Raw genomic sequence first — 18755 nt, 5'->3', positions numbered from 1 at the left:
TACTATTTAAATAGATAATTGTATAACTAGACAAATTCATGTTAGCCTACTTAAAAGGACACTGTGATCTGTATGCCATAATGCGTAACTTTCTCCAGGTTGTTCAGTGAACAAAAGGCTTTCTGTCCATAAGCTTGTCTGTGTATGCAGTTTCTGTGCAAGCATTGCACAGGGAGATGGCTAGAATGAATGTCACCAAATTGTTGGTGTATTGTGGCTCTTTCTGGGTGGTAAGTTTCAGGTGATTTTTTTTCTTCCTTTTGTTGTTTATTTGTATTATTTGAATTTTTACAATGAACAAATAATATGTTTATAAGCAGAAAGCCAACTGCTTTTAAAGATTAAAAGAAAACATCTAAAGGATACATAAACTTCCTGGAGGAAAGACAGGGCTAACACCAGAATAATGACTGACTTTCAGAATGAAAATGTGGAGGGAGTTTGAAACCTGCTTGCTAGCCTTGCACAAAAATATTAATCTTTCCAGTCCTGAAGAAGGCAAGAAGGCCCAAAGGTGAGAAGCCTGTTCTTCAGGGTCAGTCTGTGGGTCCAAATGACAGCTCCATCACTTATCAGTGTGAACAACTTGGTACAAATATCTTCATCTTCTGTGCCTCAGTTTCCTCATTTATAAAACGGGGAACTGATCGCAGCTGCCTCTAAGAGTGTCATAGGATTAAGGAAGAGAGTAAATGAGACATACCAATCACAATGCCTGGTACATAATCAATGCACTAGACATTAGCTCTTATGAAAACCAGCCTCAGACAATCGTAGCCTGTGTGAGTTATCATTCCCAGAATGAAGTGCTAATAAGCAGTTAAGAAGAAGGCAAAAAATAATTAGTCAAGGAAACCCACAAAAGTACACATATAAATATCTAGGCTCTGCAGTACAAAGATGACGAGTATGAACTGTGTGTTTTCAAGCGTGTGATCATCTCACAAATTTCAACTGCTTACTCCGCAAAATGGAGATAATATACAGAAGGTCATTTTGAGGATTAAATGCCAGGTGCTAACATAGCATTTAACAGTGAGTTTTTAATACATATTTGCTATTATTAATGAAAATAACTATTATGAACTAGGGAATTGGGTACTGAGCTCCCCATCATCACAGGCATCCATGCAGGCTTAATTATTATTTGAGGAGGAAGATGCAGAAAGGATTTAGTCATGGACTGAGGAAATTGTCTACTGGATTCTCCCAGACCTAAAAGTCCTATACAAAGTCATTGAAACATAGGACCAATTTTAAAAGTTGTGTTGTTTGGAATTTTTGTGTAAAGCAACTCGGGATCAGTAGGTTCATCTCCTCAGAGAGGTAGGTGACAATGCCACTCTTAAAAGCCAACCCTGCTCTTCAAACAGGCAAGGCAAATGAGGAACCACCTGCTCATGAAACTCTGCTTATTCTGTCCCACAATGGCTCTACCTGCTCTGGAAAAGCTACAGATGGTGGTTCATCCACCACTGGGGCTCACAGAGCTCCATGAGCTTTGCTGAAAGTTATCGTCCCTCTCCCCAGATACAGCACATCCACACACATCCTGGCATTCACAGCAAGAAGCCCTGGCTGCAGGTGATTGCAATAGTGATAACAGCAATGGTAGAAAACACACACTGATTGCCTAACGTGTGCCAGGCTCTGGGCTGAGAGCTTTGCATACATTGTCTCACTGACTTCACATCAGACTCATGAGTCTGTGTCTATGCTATGTCATCCCCACTTTACAGATGAAAAACACACCAAGTCCTTCAGCCAGTAAGGGGCAGGGTTTGAATCAGGTTCTAAGGTACACTCAGAATGTTAGCAGTAGTTAGTAGAAAAGGTTGATGACAAGGTGACAACTCATTAGCATTTTAGATGAATCCAAGTATCTTCCAGGATGTGCCACACACTCTCCCAGCACTGCTGGGTTAGTTGGACCCTCTCAAGGCATCTAGGATCAGGAAAAGCCAAAGTTCCTATGAGCATTATCTAGCAATTCTTGGGGAAAGCAGAAGTCTGATAGACAAAGTTTAGGCTGCACTCACAATGAACACCCCAAATGGTGTGATGGAAAATGTTAGTAATAGTCTCCGTTTATGGAGCCAAGGTTTTTATCTGTATGATAAGGCTGGCTGGCAATATGGTTTGGCTGTGTCCCCACCCAAATCTCTAATTGTAGCTACCATAATTCCTATGTGTAGTAGGAGGGACCTGGTGGGAGGTAATTGAATCATGAGGGTGGGTCTTTCTCATGATAGTGAATAAGTCTCACAAGATATGATGGTTTCATAAAGGGGAGTTCCCCTGCACTTGCCCTCTCTCTTGCCTGCCGCCACCATGTAAGACATGACTTTGCTCCTCCTTTGCCTTCCACCACGATTGCGAGGCCTCCCCAGCCATGTGGAACTGGGAGTCCATTAAACCTCTTTTTCTTTATAAATTACCCAGTCTCGGGTATGTCTTTATTAGCAGCATGGGACCAGACCAATACAGCTGGGCTCTAAGACAGACTACTTTCTCAGAGCCAGCCAAATACTTGTGGGTTATTTTATTACTTTTATTTTCTTTTAAAATCCCTCGGTCAACCCAGACAGGCTTAGAACTCTCCTCATGTCAGTGCCATTGTAATCCCTCTGACTTGCAGCAAACCCTCTGGTTTGCTTTGCCATGGCAAGGCCAGGGGACAGTTCCCTGCATCTCTCCAGATCTGCAAGGGTCTTTTACCCTTGTTCTTAGCAACTGTCAACATATCATGCAGATCCCAAAAGGGCAGAGTCATAACTTCATGATTAAGAATGTGGACTTTGGAATGACAGACATCTAGGTTCAAATTCTAGCTCCTCTACTGAGTACTTACCCTCTCTAAGCTTCAATTTCCCCATAAGTCTAAGGGGGAAAATGGCACCTCATGGATTTTTTTGTAAGGATTAAATGAGATAATTTAATTTCAATATTGGAAAGGGAGTAGGATATGTTTAGGCAAGTTACTTAACCTTTCTGGGCCTCAGTTTATTCAACTGTAAATGGGGACAAAAATATTATCTACCCTTATAGAGTCATTTGTGATTAATGAATGAGTTATGGCTTGGAAAGTGCTTAGAACAGCATCTGTCACATTAATTAGTACTGAGTAAATATGAGTTGTTTTAGTTAATGCAAGTAAAGTCCTCAGCATGGTAAAAGTAGGTGTTCAGTAAATGGTGGCTATCATTATTATGAGGTAGCTGTTCCTCAAAGAAGTTCATGCACATTCATCTCCTGGAAAGCAATAAGAAATGAAGATATCAGGGGAGAATTTTGTCCTTAAATAAATGTTGCAGTCACAGCAGAACGAGTTCACAGATCCTGTTTCCCTAGCAGGATACTCTAGGACCTTCACTCCTCTTCATGCCCAGGCTCTCTTTTACTTCAGAAGGACCTGCCCTTCATCCAACCATCCACTTTTTCAACAAATTCTCCTTAAGCACCTATAGTGAGCCAGAAAGAGAGTTGGGAATGCTCAAGCAGTGAATGAGATGGTTCCAGTCTCTGCCCTCCTGGAGCCTACAGGGTAGTGGAGGAGATGCACACTAAATAAATACATACACAAATGCTTACTTAATAACAGCTACAATTTGTATTGTGAAAAATGTGACGAGGATGTACAATGGGTCTTGATGTAGTCTTGGCACTGGGTGTGTGAGTAAGGGGGAGTCATTGTAAAGGCTCCCTGAGAAATTGCTGGGACTCCCAACTGATGAATAGGAGTTGGCTGGGTGATGTGCGGAAGTGTAGAGAGAAAAGGGTCCAGGCAGACAGGCATTTTGTTCCAAGGCCCTGCACCCACAAAGCCTGGCTCACAAAGAGAACCGAGAGAAAGGTCACATGGTTGACTTACTCCTAGACCCTCCACTCAAAATACTCAGCTAGGAAGTTAGAATTGGAAGAGAAATCCAGGTCCACAGAAACTGCGTTCTCAGTGGCGACTGTTGTCTCTTCCCTTTCAGGTGCTCCTCGCCTGCTTGCAGATCTCAGACCCCAGCTGGTCTCAGACCTCAGCCCCTGAGGCCAAGCAAACATATGTCATCCTGGAGGCTGCAGACATAGCTCACCGTGCCCACGTGTGAACTTCGGCCAAGACACCACAACAGGGACTCTGCCCACTGAATCCCCTATGATTCCTCAATCCTGTCCTGGTCATACCCCACTGGGTTTTGTGAGGCTATTTAGGAAGATAAGTTTCCCTCACTGAAGAAAAGAGAGACAACATGAAAGAAAACAATGGCCCCAAAGGAGGAATTTGGGATTGACATAAGTAGGAGTGTTCCCTTGGGTGCATCATGTATCATCAAAGTAGCAAACCCCCAGGTCATTTATTTCTCCACCTATTTACCTGCTATGAAAAGAAGATGCATTTAAGTTTCCTGCAGTTTCACACTGGACATTAATGCTCTGGGGGGCAGGGAAAAAGCCGTATGTTCTAGATGTAGCAGGTTTCTTTTGGAATTCACTCACTGGGAGTCTAGCACTACCCCCTAAATGGTACTTTTGTTGTCTTTTTGTTCAAGACAGCCAGCTTCTTCCAAGATCAGAACTGTGTGCCAGCCTCCCTTGATAAACAGCCTACCAGCTCTCTTGGTAGATCAGATGTTTAATAGTTAGCCTAACTCATTTGTTTTTTCAAGGAGCAATTATGACTATAATGAATTAATATTATAACTGTGGGAAAAGCATTACAGCTAGTTCCTACGTAGACTCTAGAGGCTGGGAATGGCCAACAGGATTTCCCATACTAAGAGGAGAGGACAACTCCATCCTGGCCAGCAGTTCTCTATGTTTGAAATACCATCATTAGATACTGCTCCAAAGACCTAAGGGGAGATGTGCCTAGGAGAAGTGTATGGTCCTGATCCTTCCCACTGAGGCTCAATGGCCCAGCAAAATATGAAAGTGAGACCTGTGCTTCTAAAGCGTAACAGTCTAGAATCAGTAGAGTTTGTGAAACAACCTCACCACCGCAGGAGCAAATCCCAGCAGGTGAGATTCAAGGAAGATGGGACCACTAAGAATCCAGCTGGCCTAGCTGAGGTTGATGTCCGAACTCCAGAAGACCTGGCTGTGATGGGGAAAACTCAAGCAACCAGGCACCATCATCCCCCCACCTACTCGCTCTCCTTCCCCAGGTCCCAGAAGGCAGGGGGCTTTCGCAACATTGCGATCCAAACTTCCCCCAGTCTCAGGAAGCATTTCCCAGTTTTCAAAAGGAAGAAACTCACAGCCAGCAAGTCCCTGGTGGAAATGCCAACAGCATCCCAAAGTGCCATCCAGGTCAACGGCAACCTCTCTGAACAGGACATTGTGTCTTCTGACCTTGCCTACTTAAGGTTGGCTCAGCATCTTGAGGATGGGCCTCGAAGGGTCAAGGTATCCCACACATTCCTCCCGAGGGTCCCCAAGGTACAAAGCAATGGTCCTGTTAGCATATGCTTGGAAGCAGGACCTTGGAGGTCCTTAGAGAAAGCCACAGCTGCCATTCAGGTTCCAGATGATATTTATCACAGTCCTTCCTGGGAAGCTAGAGAGTCTGCTCTCAGCCCAGACAGGCCAGCTGAAGTAAGTAACTCCATACACCCTTTGGATGACACATGTCCAGGTGATGGGAGAAGGATGACTCTACCAGATTCAGAAAAATCCACCTCCTGCTTAAATGCCACCAGCGTTGCCAGCCATACACCAGGCACAGAGAAACTTAAACCTGAATTGCTTTTGCCCAAAGACAACTCGGATGACAAAGACTTTGGCCCACTGTCATCTCAGTCAAAGGAAACGTGTGTTCCTTCACCTCCACGGACTCACAGTTCCCCCTCATCAGGCTCCCACAGCCAGCTAGCCTACCCAGGAAGAGCCTCAGACTGTCCTTCATCAAGTAACAATCACCAGAATCTGGTGTCACTCAAAATTAACAGCGCATCGAAATCTGCCCCTGGGTGTCAGGAGCAGATGGCAAACAACCCCACTGAGTCAGACACCCTGGAGTTTCCAAATTGTCCAGGAAGTGATCACCTCCCATCCTCTCTTCCAAAGAGTGAGACCAAACTTCAGAGCAACAGGGAGATTAGTGACATTAATCAAATTCACCTGGCACGGGGTGAACTCTGCGACCTCCAAGGCCGACTGCAATCCGTGGAGGAATCTCTGCACTCGAACCAAGAGAAAATTAAAGTCCTTTTGAATGTAATTCAAGACTTGGAGAAAGCTCGAGCTCTCACTGAAGGGTAAGGAGATTTTTTTTTCATATTAAAAATGACTGGGTGAAGTCATTTGCCAACACAGGGGCAGAGATAGCTTTGGTTTCTGTTAGTAAAAATGCCTCCAAAATGTTTGAAGTACGGTTGTTTCTCCAAATCGTAACCACAGACCTCCCTTTTCTCTAATGGAATTTCATTTAGTTCTAGGCTTTGGTGGATTTTTGTGGATTTCTATTGCTGTTTGTTTTTGTTTTCAGGTGTTAACAGAATGGGAAAAGGCAGCCATGAAGCAATAGGATCAAAAATGATTTTTATGAAGATGAGGGTTCCGTTGATATATGATGGGGGAAAACGATAGCAGGAAGGCACTTCCCCAGCCCCCTCCTCTTAGCAAGTTACTGCATTTGTACAGTATTTCCGTTCTTCGTGTCATTGTGACAAAGGACTTGAGGTGGCCACTCAGCTTACTATTGACCTTCCCCTGTACTGACTACTTTGATGACTTGGGCTGGTCCATCAATGACCAACTAATTGGAACTGAAATGAGATCACCGTTCATTTTGCACAATTCATTTTCTGCCAAGAGAAAAAAGTCACAAAATGCTTTCCTGGGTGACTCAGCACCAGTATAGGAGGAAAAGGCAGTTATTTGTTTAGATGTGAAATGCTTGTCCTTCCAGAAAGTGCTCTCTAAAGACAGAGAAGAAGCAATGGTGAAAGCTCATCAAAAAGGGTAGGAGAGAGAAGTCATTAACTGGCGTTTGCTGTATGAATCAGAATCAGCACTGCCATACAAGAGAGAAACACTGTGATATGCAGGGTGAAACGTACTGAACTAAGAGGTCAGGAGTTTTAATAACCTCCCTTCCATTCACCTGCAGAATCCCTCATCTCACAGGATTGTTGTCAGCATGAAAAAACTCTCAGCTTGGGAAGTCTTTAAACATGTATGAAGCCTTCTAGAAATGTGAGCTCCTATTGTCATGACTTTCTTGTTTCCTTATTTATAATGGCCATGCAACTTAAGAGCACCATGAATGCTGTGCTATAGGGACTACGGGACCAGTAGGTTGGATGTTTGTGGCCCGTGTGACTTTTGCCCATAGATTTATCCAGCAAATGCTCTGTCTTGCAGGCGCAACTTTTATCGAACTGGCCAAGATCTCAACAATTGCAGTACCTGCCAGAACACGGCGTGCATCATATACAGGTACCTGGCCACAAACGAGGTCTGCTCTGTAGACCATAAAGCCATAGGGTTCACTGAACACTCTAGCAAACTTTCACATGCAGAAAGTCAAGAGAGGCAAAAACAGGAGGCCTTTGAATATCTGAGACCAAAAAACACAAGGTATTTAACTATGAAATGTTAACATCTGTTTCCAAGGCAGGGATTGCTTTGTTTCCTTACAGCAAAGTCTATGAGCATACCCTTTTGATGTAATCATCCCTACACTCATCAAACACTAAGTGCAGGCATCATGGTAAGCTTGGCACACACATTTGCATCTCATTCCACCCTCAGAGAAGTTAAGGCGTTCGGTCTCACTCACATAGAGCATTTTCTGAGAGCAGAAAGGGCCAAACTCAGGACTCACATCCAGATTTTTCAAATCTCAAACCTGTGATTTTAATGATTCCACCACACTGCCTCTTCCTCAACAGCAACTATGCCATGCCAAGCACTTACTTGGCACAGTCAAGAACCATGATAAGAACTTTATGTTCATTTCTAAGTATGTCATTTCCTTCTAGCACAGAGTAAGTTTGCTGCAGTAGATTTTTGTAAGTAACAAAATGGAAACATGATATACAGTGTAAACTTACAGTCAAAGATCTGTGTTTTAATCCCCAAGTCTGACATCAGCTAACTTAACCTGGGCTTACTTTCCTTATCTGCATAGGGAACGATTATCCCTATTCAGAGTTGCCATGAAGACCAGATGAAATAATATATGTGAATGTCTTTTGCAACTGCAAACCTCTGTACAAATCCAAGGGCTTATACCTGTTTTTACTGGAAAGGTTAATGCCCCCTTAGCTGGAAGACCACTTTCCATGGCATAGTAGAAAAGTGGTCAAAAGCAGGACTTTCCGTTGACGACATCTAATTTTGTTGACCAAAGTGAACAGTTTTGCTTTCTCTATTACATTTCTCTTTTTGTTGAAAACTGGCAGCTCAGGGCCCGAGCAGACTGGAGCCTAATTGGGTTGCCTATGTCTTCTTTTAAAACTTCTCATTCTCTCTGGCAGAATCCTGAGATTTCATTGAGTAAGAGACCTTGTGCCTGGAAGGCACTTACACAGGGCCTTGAGCATCTTTTCATGGAACCTATCAGCTCCTTATAAAGAGGAGCCACCTGTTTTTAATCAAATAACAGAAGATGCAGGACTGCTCACAGATAAATGCCTTTCACCTCAATGTGACGTCTTCCTTTAAAAGAGAGGGTCCTGGAAGAGCCCTGCAGCATTGGAAAGCCTAAGTAGAAGTTTCATCAATTGCCCTCTTTTTGCTGCTTCTTTTTTTATATCTCCCAATTTGAACAAATTTTCTAATCATTAGGAGGACAAAAATCATTAAATGTCTAGACAGTTAGAGAGGACAAAACTATTCATCATAAACAAGAAGAATTAATTTGAACTAACCTCCATTTAAATTTTAGATAGTCTTTCTTCTCCTCTGGAGCCAGATAATGTATTTTCTACTACCTTAAAATGATTTTTTATTCGGCCTATATAAGTAAAAAGGGCAAGTAGTGATTTCCAAGTCTATTACGAGTTTCATGACCTGGCCTTGGGCAAATCATTTTCCCCATCTGAAAAATGAGGGTCTTTAATTAAACGGTCCCAAGAGTCCCTTCTAGTTCTGACATTCTGATATTCTAAGCCGAATTAAAAGTGACAATATTTGGCTAAACTATGACCTTCCAACGCGTCTGAGAATGTTTGCATTTTTCTAGCACTTACTTTAAACATCTCCAGCAAACATTCTAAATTAAGTTACACCCCTGGGTGGGTTAGCAAACCTTCATGCACATCTTCCTTTCCAGAAGAAAAGCAATTGTATGCATATATCCCTCATTAACATTCAAAGCCAGACTGTTCTCCCAGACAGAATCTATATCCTTGTATCTAAGCCATTGCAGAGAATGGGCAATTAATTTGATGAAAGCAAAGAGATCTGAACAACAGCCCCATCGTAGCAACAGTGGGAAGATAAGAGTTGTCATTTTTTTTTTTTTAGAAAACATTCAAATGACTTCAAACTTGCATTGTGTTCAGGAAAGTCAGACCTTAGAAACGAATGAATAAGTGATGTGAAATACTCATCCCCAGGTCTTGTTAAGCCTCAATCTCTCCCAGGTGACGGATGTGCTCAGTGCATGTCACTGTACATAAAGCAGATGGCGCATGATGGATTGCTCACTGGGTCATCTTCTCTGGAGATGTTGCTGCTAAGTTAGCCATGCATATGGTTTCCTAAGTGGTATTTCCCAGAGGCTCCAGCAGCTGGAGGCTATAGCTATGCTGCCTGCTCTTATCAAGACATGTGGGGTCATCTGGTTCTATCTAACTCATTCTCTCTGCTCCCTGAGCCTCCTTGACTCTCCTCTTACCATTGAACACTTGGATACACCCTATCTCACCAAGAGCACAGTCCCAACACCAGTGCCTAGAGATTCTATCCATGGCTCTCAGGAGCTTGCAGGGAATTATGTACATCAAGGTGAACGGAACCTTTTGTTTTGACTACCATAGTCTCCACAGGAAATGAGTGGCAGTTGGCTCTAAACCACAAGCTGATTCCAGCCTGTTTTGGCCCCAATCACTTCCTTCACTTCTCCTTAGCATTAATCCTAGCACAAGTTACCCAAAGGGTTGAGTGAATGCCACCATAGTATCCAAGATTAAATAACATTAAATTACTTAGTATGAAAGTTGTTCTCTTTTCAAATTTATTTCAATCCTCCCAATAACCTAGAGGGGAAAATCTGAGTTTGGTACTAGAACGTCTTTAAAACCTTCCTAATGCTGGCTTATCACATTTCTCTGCAAAGAAAGAGCAGGCCTCAGGTTCACAGCCCTGAGCAAGCAATAGTTATCTAGCTAGAATACAATCATTTTTACTTTTTTTATTGAAGGCTTTAACTTTTAAAACTAGGCCTTTTAAATATGTCTGTAATTGATGCAGGTCTGCATTTCTAAAAGTGATATTGCCGTTTGATATAAAACATGTTTCTAAATTCAAAAACTGAACGGATTTAGAGAAAAAAAAGTGAAGTGAATAATTGTGTAGATGGTATGGGGAATCTTGCAAAACCATGAAGGTGGAGAATGAGTGATTGAAGTTTGGGAAATGGTGCCCTAAAGAATTGGCTCCTTTTCACCTTCTCAAGGGCACGAGGTCTCTCTAAGTCATTTACTCCTCCTTCCCTCACCCCCTTCTCTACTTTTCCAGCCATATCTCCAGCATTCATCTTTACACTCATGCTAAAAATAGTCATCAGTGCTTCTTTAGAGGTCTTTGACTACAGAGATCATGCATTTCTTTTCTAGACATAACTCCCAGGAAAAAACTGCTTGGTTTAAGTTGTAAAATGTCTCCAATATGTTTTAAAGGAAAATAATAAGAGGTCTTTCCCAGAAAACTTTTCATCTACCATCCAAGCATGCTGTTCTGGAATTGGAAAGACAGAATTGCAAGCTTGCCATTTTCAGTGGGTGAAGAGAGAGATTGGCCATGTAGGATTTAAAAGGTGCTAGAGAGGTGAGAGAAATAGAAGAGGTGTTGTTCATCCAGGGTCCACCTGGACAGGCTGCTCCTCTTCTTATCCTTAGTCTCTTCCCACCACTTCTTCAACTGCACTCATGGACTTTATTTCTGTGGCACCACTTCCTGCTACCTTTTATCTGATATCTATGTCAATCTATCTTTACATCTAAAATTTTCAACCAACTACAGACATTTCCACTTCATATCCCAAGGCAAGTGAAATTTGTCATATCCCCAGACACACCCATTGCACCACAAAATTAATTTTCTTCCCATATTTCTCATTTTGTTCAACACCATTGACCAAGAGGCAACTCCATAAAGATATCACAGTCCCCCTTGACTTTCTCTTCATACACCAAATAAGCTACTGATTCTAACTGCTCAATCCAACCCCTTCACTCCAATTCCTCTGCCGTAGGTTCAAAAAAGGCTGCTGTCATTTGTCACTTGAATGCTAACTGACTTTTTTGACACAGGTCTCTCTTCCCTTATCTCAAGTAATCCTCCATGCAGATTGCTAACTTGCATCTGAAAAATAGAATCTGACCATGTCACTCCCCTGCTAAACAATCTTGTCCTGGTTCAGGTAGTCTGTGGCTCCTCTCCAGCCATGGGGAACTAGGTGTTCAGCTGGTGGTTCTGTCATTCCTCAGTGCCTTTGCATAAGTTCCTTTGCTTTCCTGGGATGTCTTTTCTGCCCTGCTTCATGTGGATATTTCTTAGTCTTGCAGTTTAAATGTCAGTTATGTGGACAACCTCACAATTCAATCCTTCCCCAGAAGGACCCCCATGCCATGAGCCCTTGTCTGCTAGGTCACTGATCCTCCTGCATTGTAATTGAGTGTTTGTAAGTTTCTTTCCTTCAGCAAATGGCTAGTCTCTCAAAGTCATGGATCATTGTTTCATACATACTTGGTGCTTAGTAGGTTCTTATTAAGGAAAGAAATGACTCTATTAACTAGGAGAGGAAGGAAAAGCAGTAGTGGACTTGAGACAGCTACTTAGATTGTCCAGAAGTAAAGTCATTGTTACTATTAGTGTACACCACCACCCTTGGGTGGGGAAATGAAAGATTAAGCAAATATTCTTTTTTTTTTTATTTGAGACAGTCTCGCTCTGTTGTCCAGGTTGGAGTGCAGTGGCCGGATCTCAGCTCACTGCAAACTCCGCCTCCCGGGTTCATGCCATTCTCCTGCCTCAGCCTCCCAAGTAGCTGGGACTACAGGGGCCCGCCATCTCGCCCGGCTAGTTTTTTTTGTATTTTTTAGTAGAGACGGGGTTTCACTGTGTAGGCCAGGATGGTCTCGATCTCCTGACCTCGTGATCCGCCCGTCTCGGCCTCCCAAAGTGCTGGGATTACAGGCTTGAGCCACTGCACCTGGCCTAAGCAAGTATTCTTATTAGGAATGAGGGCTTCTATGTAGCTGGTTCTCAATGGATCTTTTTAAGCTGAATGTAAGCCCATGGGTTACCAGTTTTAAAATAACTGGAATGTCACACACTTTCAATAAGAGAGAACCTTTCTCTGATGACTCAGAGAGCTTGCTGCACTTTCATAGGACGTTGAAACCCTTGTTCTTCCAGGCCATATGACATTATTGCCCAGGACTTCTGTCCTGGCTGCGGTGGGAAAACAAAGTTTGACTGTGGGGAACCACAAAACTCCAGGTGAAAATATCTCCTTTCTCTGGTGTCTGAACTGTCCCAGTGATCTCTTTGGCAGAAGGAGTCAGAACATCAGATCTTCAGGTTCTCTTGCTAAATGTCTAATGCTAAATATCAAAACCCAGGCTTGCAGGCACAATAATGCCTAAGGTGTACACATCCTAACTCACGGACCCTCTGCATGTGACCTTATTTGGCAAAAGGGACTATGCAGATGAAATGACTTCAAAGGAGGAGAGCAGGGTGGGTTGTCTGGATGGGCCCAGTGTAATCACAAGGGCCGCAGAGAAAGAGGGAGGCCAGAGGATCAGAGTCAGAGAAGGAGATGTGATGCCAGAGGCAAAGGGCAGAGTGCTGTGGTCACAAACCAAGAGGCATGGCAGTCCCTAAAAGTGGGAGAAAGCAAGGGATGTGTTCTCTCCTAGAGCCTCCAGAAGGAGCACAGCTCTGATTTACAGCTCTGGAGGACTTCTGCCCTCCAGAACTGTAAGAGTAAAATCTATGTTGTTTTAAGCCATTAAATTTGTAGTAATTTCAACGAAAGGAAATAAGTACACTCAGATTAAATCCTCATAATTGGAGGCTAGTTTATTTGACTTTCATTGATGATTTTTATAATGATAACAGCTGACGAAAGAGATCTGTGGGGCTGAAACTTAAGGGAAAGAAAGAAGAGAGCTACCACTTACTGAGGATTCATCATTTACTGATCACTTGAAGTATCTTCTGTTTTCACACTTAATCCTCACAACGATGAGATTGATTAAAGTGCCCCCATGTTACAGATGAAGGAACTGATGCTCAGGAGGGGGTCAGGCACTTGCTCAACAATCAGATTAGGCAATTGAAGCTGAGAGAGGTGAGGCACTTGCACAATTATTCTGGAAATAGTAATTGCAACCACCACAGCAGCACACAGTTCTGTCTTCCAGCAAGCCAGATTCCATAGCATGCTGCCTTCCAGATGCCAGACTCATCTGAAGGATATTAGGGCTCAGGGGAATGTTCGATCGTTACTGATTGCCACTCAGCCAAGGGCATCATGAGGGTTTGCATTGAAGATGCAGGCCCTAGACGGTGCTTCCAAAGCATGGTCATGGACCATCTGCATCGGAACCTCTGGGTGTCTGTGGAAACTGGTTGCTGGGTTTCAGCCCCAAAGCCACGGAATCAGAGAGTGTGGGGTGGAGGATGGGAATCTGCAGTTGCAGCAAGCTCCCTGGGAAAGGCTGGTTCAAATAAAGCTTGAGGATTTTTTTAAGTAAAAAAATCAGGGTCTTGAAAGAAGATAGTTGATTTACTAGAAAGTTTTGTGACAACCAGCCCATGGATAAAAAATACTTACTTGTAAAATAGCCCAGAAAGTAGCTTTAGTTCTTAATATATCTTTGGAAAGATGAATTACCTTTCTGCTTGGCTTTGATTTTAGGGTTAGATGATCATATATAGACCTAATTATATATGTTGGGTACAGGTGAGAATGGAGGCAAGGGCAAGCAAAAGAAGAGAGAGGAGAGGATTATTCATGGAGCGGGCATATCTTCTGATGCCTCCTGTTTCCAATGAGAAGAGAAAAGGAGTCCCTCTCAGGCCACTCTGGGGCCCAGGCTTGCATTATGCAATACTTAGGGGATTCAGCTGTAACCTTTCCTTCCTCCCACCTCTCAGTTCCTCAGGCCTCATCTGAGATCAGAAACTGACTGGCAATCCAGACTGACATTTTTCCTCCAACAAAGGTTGAGAGTAATTAAAGCCTAATTCTGCTCTCTGGCCAAGAGACCAAATGCTAAGAACTGCAACAGCAGAACAGCAGGCACACGTAAAAGGTGGGTGTCCAAGTGCTGACCATTACCACTACATCCCCACTTCAGGACAGGGGTATGGTCACCCCATGCTTGGGAACCGAGGACCATGTACGAAGCTAAATGCCATGCAGAATCTGCCACCACCACCCACTCATTTTCTCAAACTCCACAAACCACTGGTTTTTGTTTTGTTTTGTTTTGTTTTTGAGACAGAGTCTCGCTGTCGCCTAGGCTGGAGTACAGTGGCACAATCTTGGCTCACTGCAACCTCTGCCTCCCAGGTTTACGTGATTTTTCTGCCTCAGCCTCCTGAGTAGCTGGGATTATAGGTGCCCATCACCACACCCAGCTAATTTTTGTATTATTAGTAGAGACGGAGTTTCACCATGTTGGTCAGGCTGGTCTTGCACCCCTGATCCCAAGTGATCCACCCACCTTGGCTTCCCAAAGTCTTCGGATTACAGGCTTGAGCCACCACACCTGGCCACTTTTTTCTTTTAATCATTATTGATGCATCCACTCATAAATTCTTCTGGACCAGAGAGAGAACTTATGGATTTTGTAAAGGAGACTCTCTGCAAGAGCCTCCCTTTGTATCTAGCAACCAGCATTCTCGTTCCTAGCACGTCCCCCTCACAGTTTTCATATTCAGAGTATGACAAGGAGGCTCCCTGGAATGCAGGCCAAAGCCTCACAGCTGTGCACCCAGCAAGAGAAAAGCAAGGGCTCCACATCACTGAGGAGAGAGTGGCTCCAGAGAGCTGAATGAGCCGCCTGAGGTCACGCGGTTGGTGGTCTGAGAGTGCTTCCGGGAGTTTCCTTGTTGGTTAAGCTATTTGGCCACTGAGCTCTGGCCTTGCCTGCCACTTAAAACTATTACCTAACCAGAGAAAAAGGCATTTCTCTAGAAATGCAATATGCACTCAGTCCTATGGGTTTAGCAGCCAACTTTTCACTTAAATTATTTAGTATTTTCTTTTTGTCTGCTTATGACTCTCTCCCAGCGTGGAGCCAGGTGAACTCTTGAGAGCCTTGTCTTCCAGCCACAGTCCTCCCTCTGGCCAGCAATGAAGTCCACAGTAAAAAACAATGATAAAGGCACACAGCAGAACTGTTCTTTCTAGTAATCACAGAGGCATTTGCAGCTTTCATCAAATTGCAATATGGACTGAGCCACACTATTTCAAATGCCGGGCCGTGGACGTCATGGCAACACCCTCGAGCATCCCCAAAACAACCAATAGCAAACACAGCTTCAATTGTCTCTTTGGGAAACAGCCATGAAGTTTGGGGTACATGTAAAATGTAAAAGGTAAAATTTCTCTGAGTCCCAACAGGCTGATTCCCAAGACATTTGTCTCTATTCCCTGATTCTCTTGAATGGCATTATCCCTTTCTTTTTCTCCCTAGAGTGTAAAGGAAAAGAAGTAGGATTTACAGCATCAGCAATTTATCTGCAATAAAAAATGAAACCTATTTTAATGCATTAATAGCGAAAGAGGCTGATACATGCCATAAATATAAAATTACACAAGGTGAATATTTCAGAGGAATAACAAATGAGTGGCTGCCGGCACAGAGGCCACAGGTGACCACAGAGTGATCTGCTCTTTATTTCTCCATCAAGTAAGTGTAATAATCATTACCATTTGTTAAGCCAACCACTGCACTAGGCATTTTGCCCAAGACTATATGTCTATCATTTCATTTCAGACTCTTAACAATCCTAAAATGTGGATAGGATTAACATTCCCATTTTACAGATGAGGAAACTGAGACTCAGAGAGGTTAAGTGATCTGTCCAAGATTCAAGGGAGCCAGGGCTCAAAACTAGGTCCTACTTTCAGGAGACTTTCCTGTCCCTTCCCCTCTTTCCTTGTGACCTTGCATCGTCAGTGAATAAGTGTGTTAACTTTCTCGGAGATGATCTACACTTTCTGAAGACTTCACAGGCAGATCTTCCTGGCACAGAGTCACAAAACCCAAAACACAGATTTCTTTCAGAGATAGCTATCAGCAGAGATTTCTGCAGCTTGATCCCATTTGTATATGTGCCAAGAAGAGAACCTGTGATTTTCTGAAGACTCAACAGCAGATAGATGCCCTAAGAGAAGGGGTAGACTTGCCAATTTGAAATAGCTGCAAGTTGTGAAGCTCAAAATTAAACCCTATAAAAAATGAGCAAACCGGTCATTAGGAGAAAGTTTCAGGAACAATATCCCTTCCAGGCTGGGGAGAGAAAAACATACAAACTAAAGTTCCTGTGATCCAAGACTGTAATTCTTCCCCAGAGATGCCTTCCTAAGTGTCATGATTTATCCAAACGGACAAGAACCAAACTACCCTCACTGCATCCATTGATTCTTACAGCTAATTATTTAAAAGAGAAAGTTGCAGGAGGTCAGTAAATCAGTGGTGCACCCGTGTTCTGCAGAAACAGGGACCACAGAAATGATCCAACAAGAGATGAAGAAGAGGTGGAGGGGAATTTGGAAGATGGTTTGTCTTCAGGGAGATGCCATGAATCAATCACTTCTCGGCCAACTTGCTTAGAGTGTAGTTGACGGCAGTGGCTTGTCAGCATGTGTCTTTATAAAAGAGCAGGACCCACTGCTGAGAAGGAGGTGCAAAACGGCTCACTGGAGACCTCAGCAGCCTACACGAGACCCAAGATTGCTGACCCCAGATATTATCTTCAATACGCTGCCTCCTTAGAAGGTGAGCACCTTTTTTGGGTATGCAGCCTCCCTATCAAGGCTGCCCTGAAATTGAGAAAGACTATTCCAAGGCGAACTGATCAGCTGGTCCATAAAGAGTCCCCTGTGCACTCCAGCCCCAGTTTGGGTCTGGTTCCACAGGGGACTGTGAGGTCATCCAGGAGCACCAGGCCTTGGTCACCACCTCCACCCCCACCACCCTACACATTTTGCAATCAGGATTTCATACAGATACAGATTACTATGTTCTTTCGGTCCAGTACATCTTAGTGTATAAGCTTTGGGGCTAGACTCTCAAGGTTCAGATTCTGACTCTGTCACTCACATTTGCATGCCCTTGGCAGAATATTTAACCTCTCTTTGCCTCAGTTTTCTCATTTATAAAATGAAGGTAATATTATTTATCCCACGGGACTTGAGAATTCATGAGAGAAGGAATGTAAACTTGTAGCATAGTGTCTAGCACATAGATTTCATTCCATAAATGACCATCATTCTTTTTATCTTAATTATTATTTTTGCCCATTTAAATTACCATGTGTCCTAATCTAATGTGGTCCAGGTACTCTCTTTTTGTTTCTTCTCCTCAGAATAAAATGCTGGAAAGAGTTAGGTCCATGGCTAAAACATTGGATCCTTCTTTAAACAGAAAAATCTAAGGACCAGGTGTCAGGAAACCAGGTGAATAGACTGAATGTTTGTGTACCCCGCAAATTCAGATTAATTGCTAATGCCCCATGTGATGATATTTGGAGGTAGAAGCTTTGGAAGGTGATGAGGTCATGAACTTGGAGTCCTCATGAATGGGATTAGTGCCCTTATAAAGAGAACTCAGAGAGGTCCCTCTCTCCTTTCTGCCATGTAAGGACACAGCAAGGGAATACAGCTGTCTATAGACCAGGAAGAGGGCCCTTACCAGACACCCAACTAACAGCACTTTGATCTTCAACTTACCAGCCTCCAGAACTGTGAGTAATAAAATATATGTTATGTATAAGCCACCTAGTCTGCAGTATTTTGTTATAGCAGCCCAAGCAGACTAAGATATCAGGTTCAGATTCTGCTTGTAACTTACAGTGTGACTTCCCTTTGCCAACTTGCTTGTCTGTTAAATGGGCAACAACCTTCCTATCTTCCTGGGCTATGATGAGGGTAAAATAAAAACACAGATTAAAATACTTTGCAAATTCAAAAGGTATATACAACTAAGAGGCTTCTGTTATTTGTTTGTTTCTACATCCATTTTTATCTCCTTTTGGTTCACCCAGCTTCAGTTTACCCAGCCAAGATCCTGCATCCAGAACCTTGCTCTGTTGTTTGCTTATGCGCTTATCTAGTTTTTGCTATTTGTTACTCACTGTTTCTTCTTCCAGACAAGTCATGACTTGGGGCTCTTGCTGCTTCCAATTACCTAGAAAAACATCTTTCTGCTTTTCAGTGAGCATGATGGCTGGAGCACTGACCTGTAAGCTAGATTAGTGAGGTGCCCTCAAGAGGGAAACCTGAAAGTTCTTACCATTTCTGATTTACACATAGCTCACTCTCTAAACGCAGTGTGGCTCCATGTTCA

General features: G+C 43.2%; 2 protein-coding genes across 2 annotated transcripts in view; one reads left to right on the top strand and one right to left on the bottom strand.

Annotated features, from left to right (window-relative positions):
* The window catches only part of DOCK2 (dedicator of cytokinesis 2), a 447565-nt gene that overhangs the window by 199407 nt on the left and 229403 nt on the right, over positions 1-18755 (bottom strand). The window lies entirely within an intron of this gene.
* FAM196B (family with sequence similarity 196, member B) overlaps positions 1-18755 on the top strand; it is a 122756-nt gene that overhangs the window by 97678 nt on the left and 6323 nt on the right. Inside the window, exons 2-3 of the mRNA XM_011947751.1 lie at positions 3981-6248; positions 7357-7431. Of these exons, the coding sequence (XP_011803141.1) occupies positions 4903-6248; positions 7357-7431 (1421 nt within the window). The 5' untranslated portion in view covers positions 3981-4902. The remainder of the gene's footprint in view (positions 1-3980; positions 6249-7356; positions 7432-18755) is intronic.

Source organism: Colobus angolensis, unplaced genomic scaffold (assembly GCF_000951035.1).
Source record: "Colobus angolensis palliatus isolate OR3802 unplaced genomic scaffold, Cang.pa_1.0 Scaffold27, whole genome shotgun sequence".
NCBI lineage: Eukaryota > Metazoa > Chordata > Mammalia > Primates > Cercopithecidae > Colobus > Colobus angolensis.
This window is presented reverse-complemented; position numbering and strand designations above follow the sequence as displayed.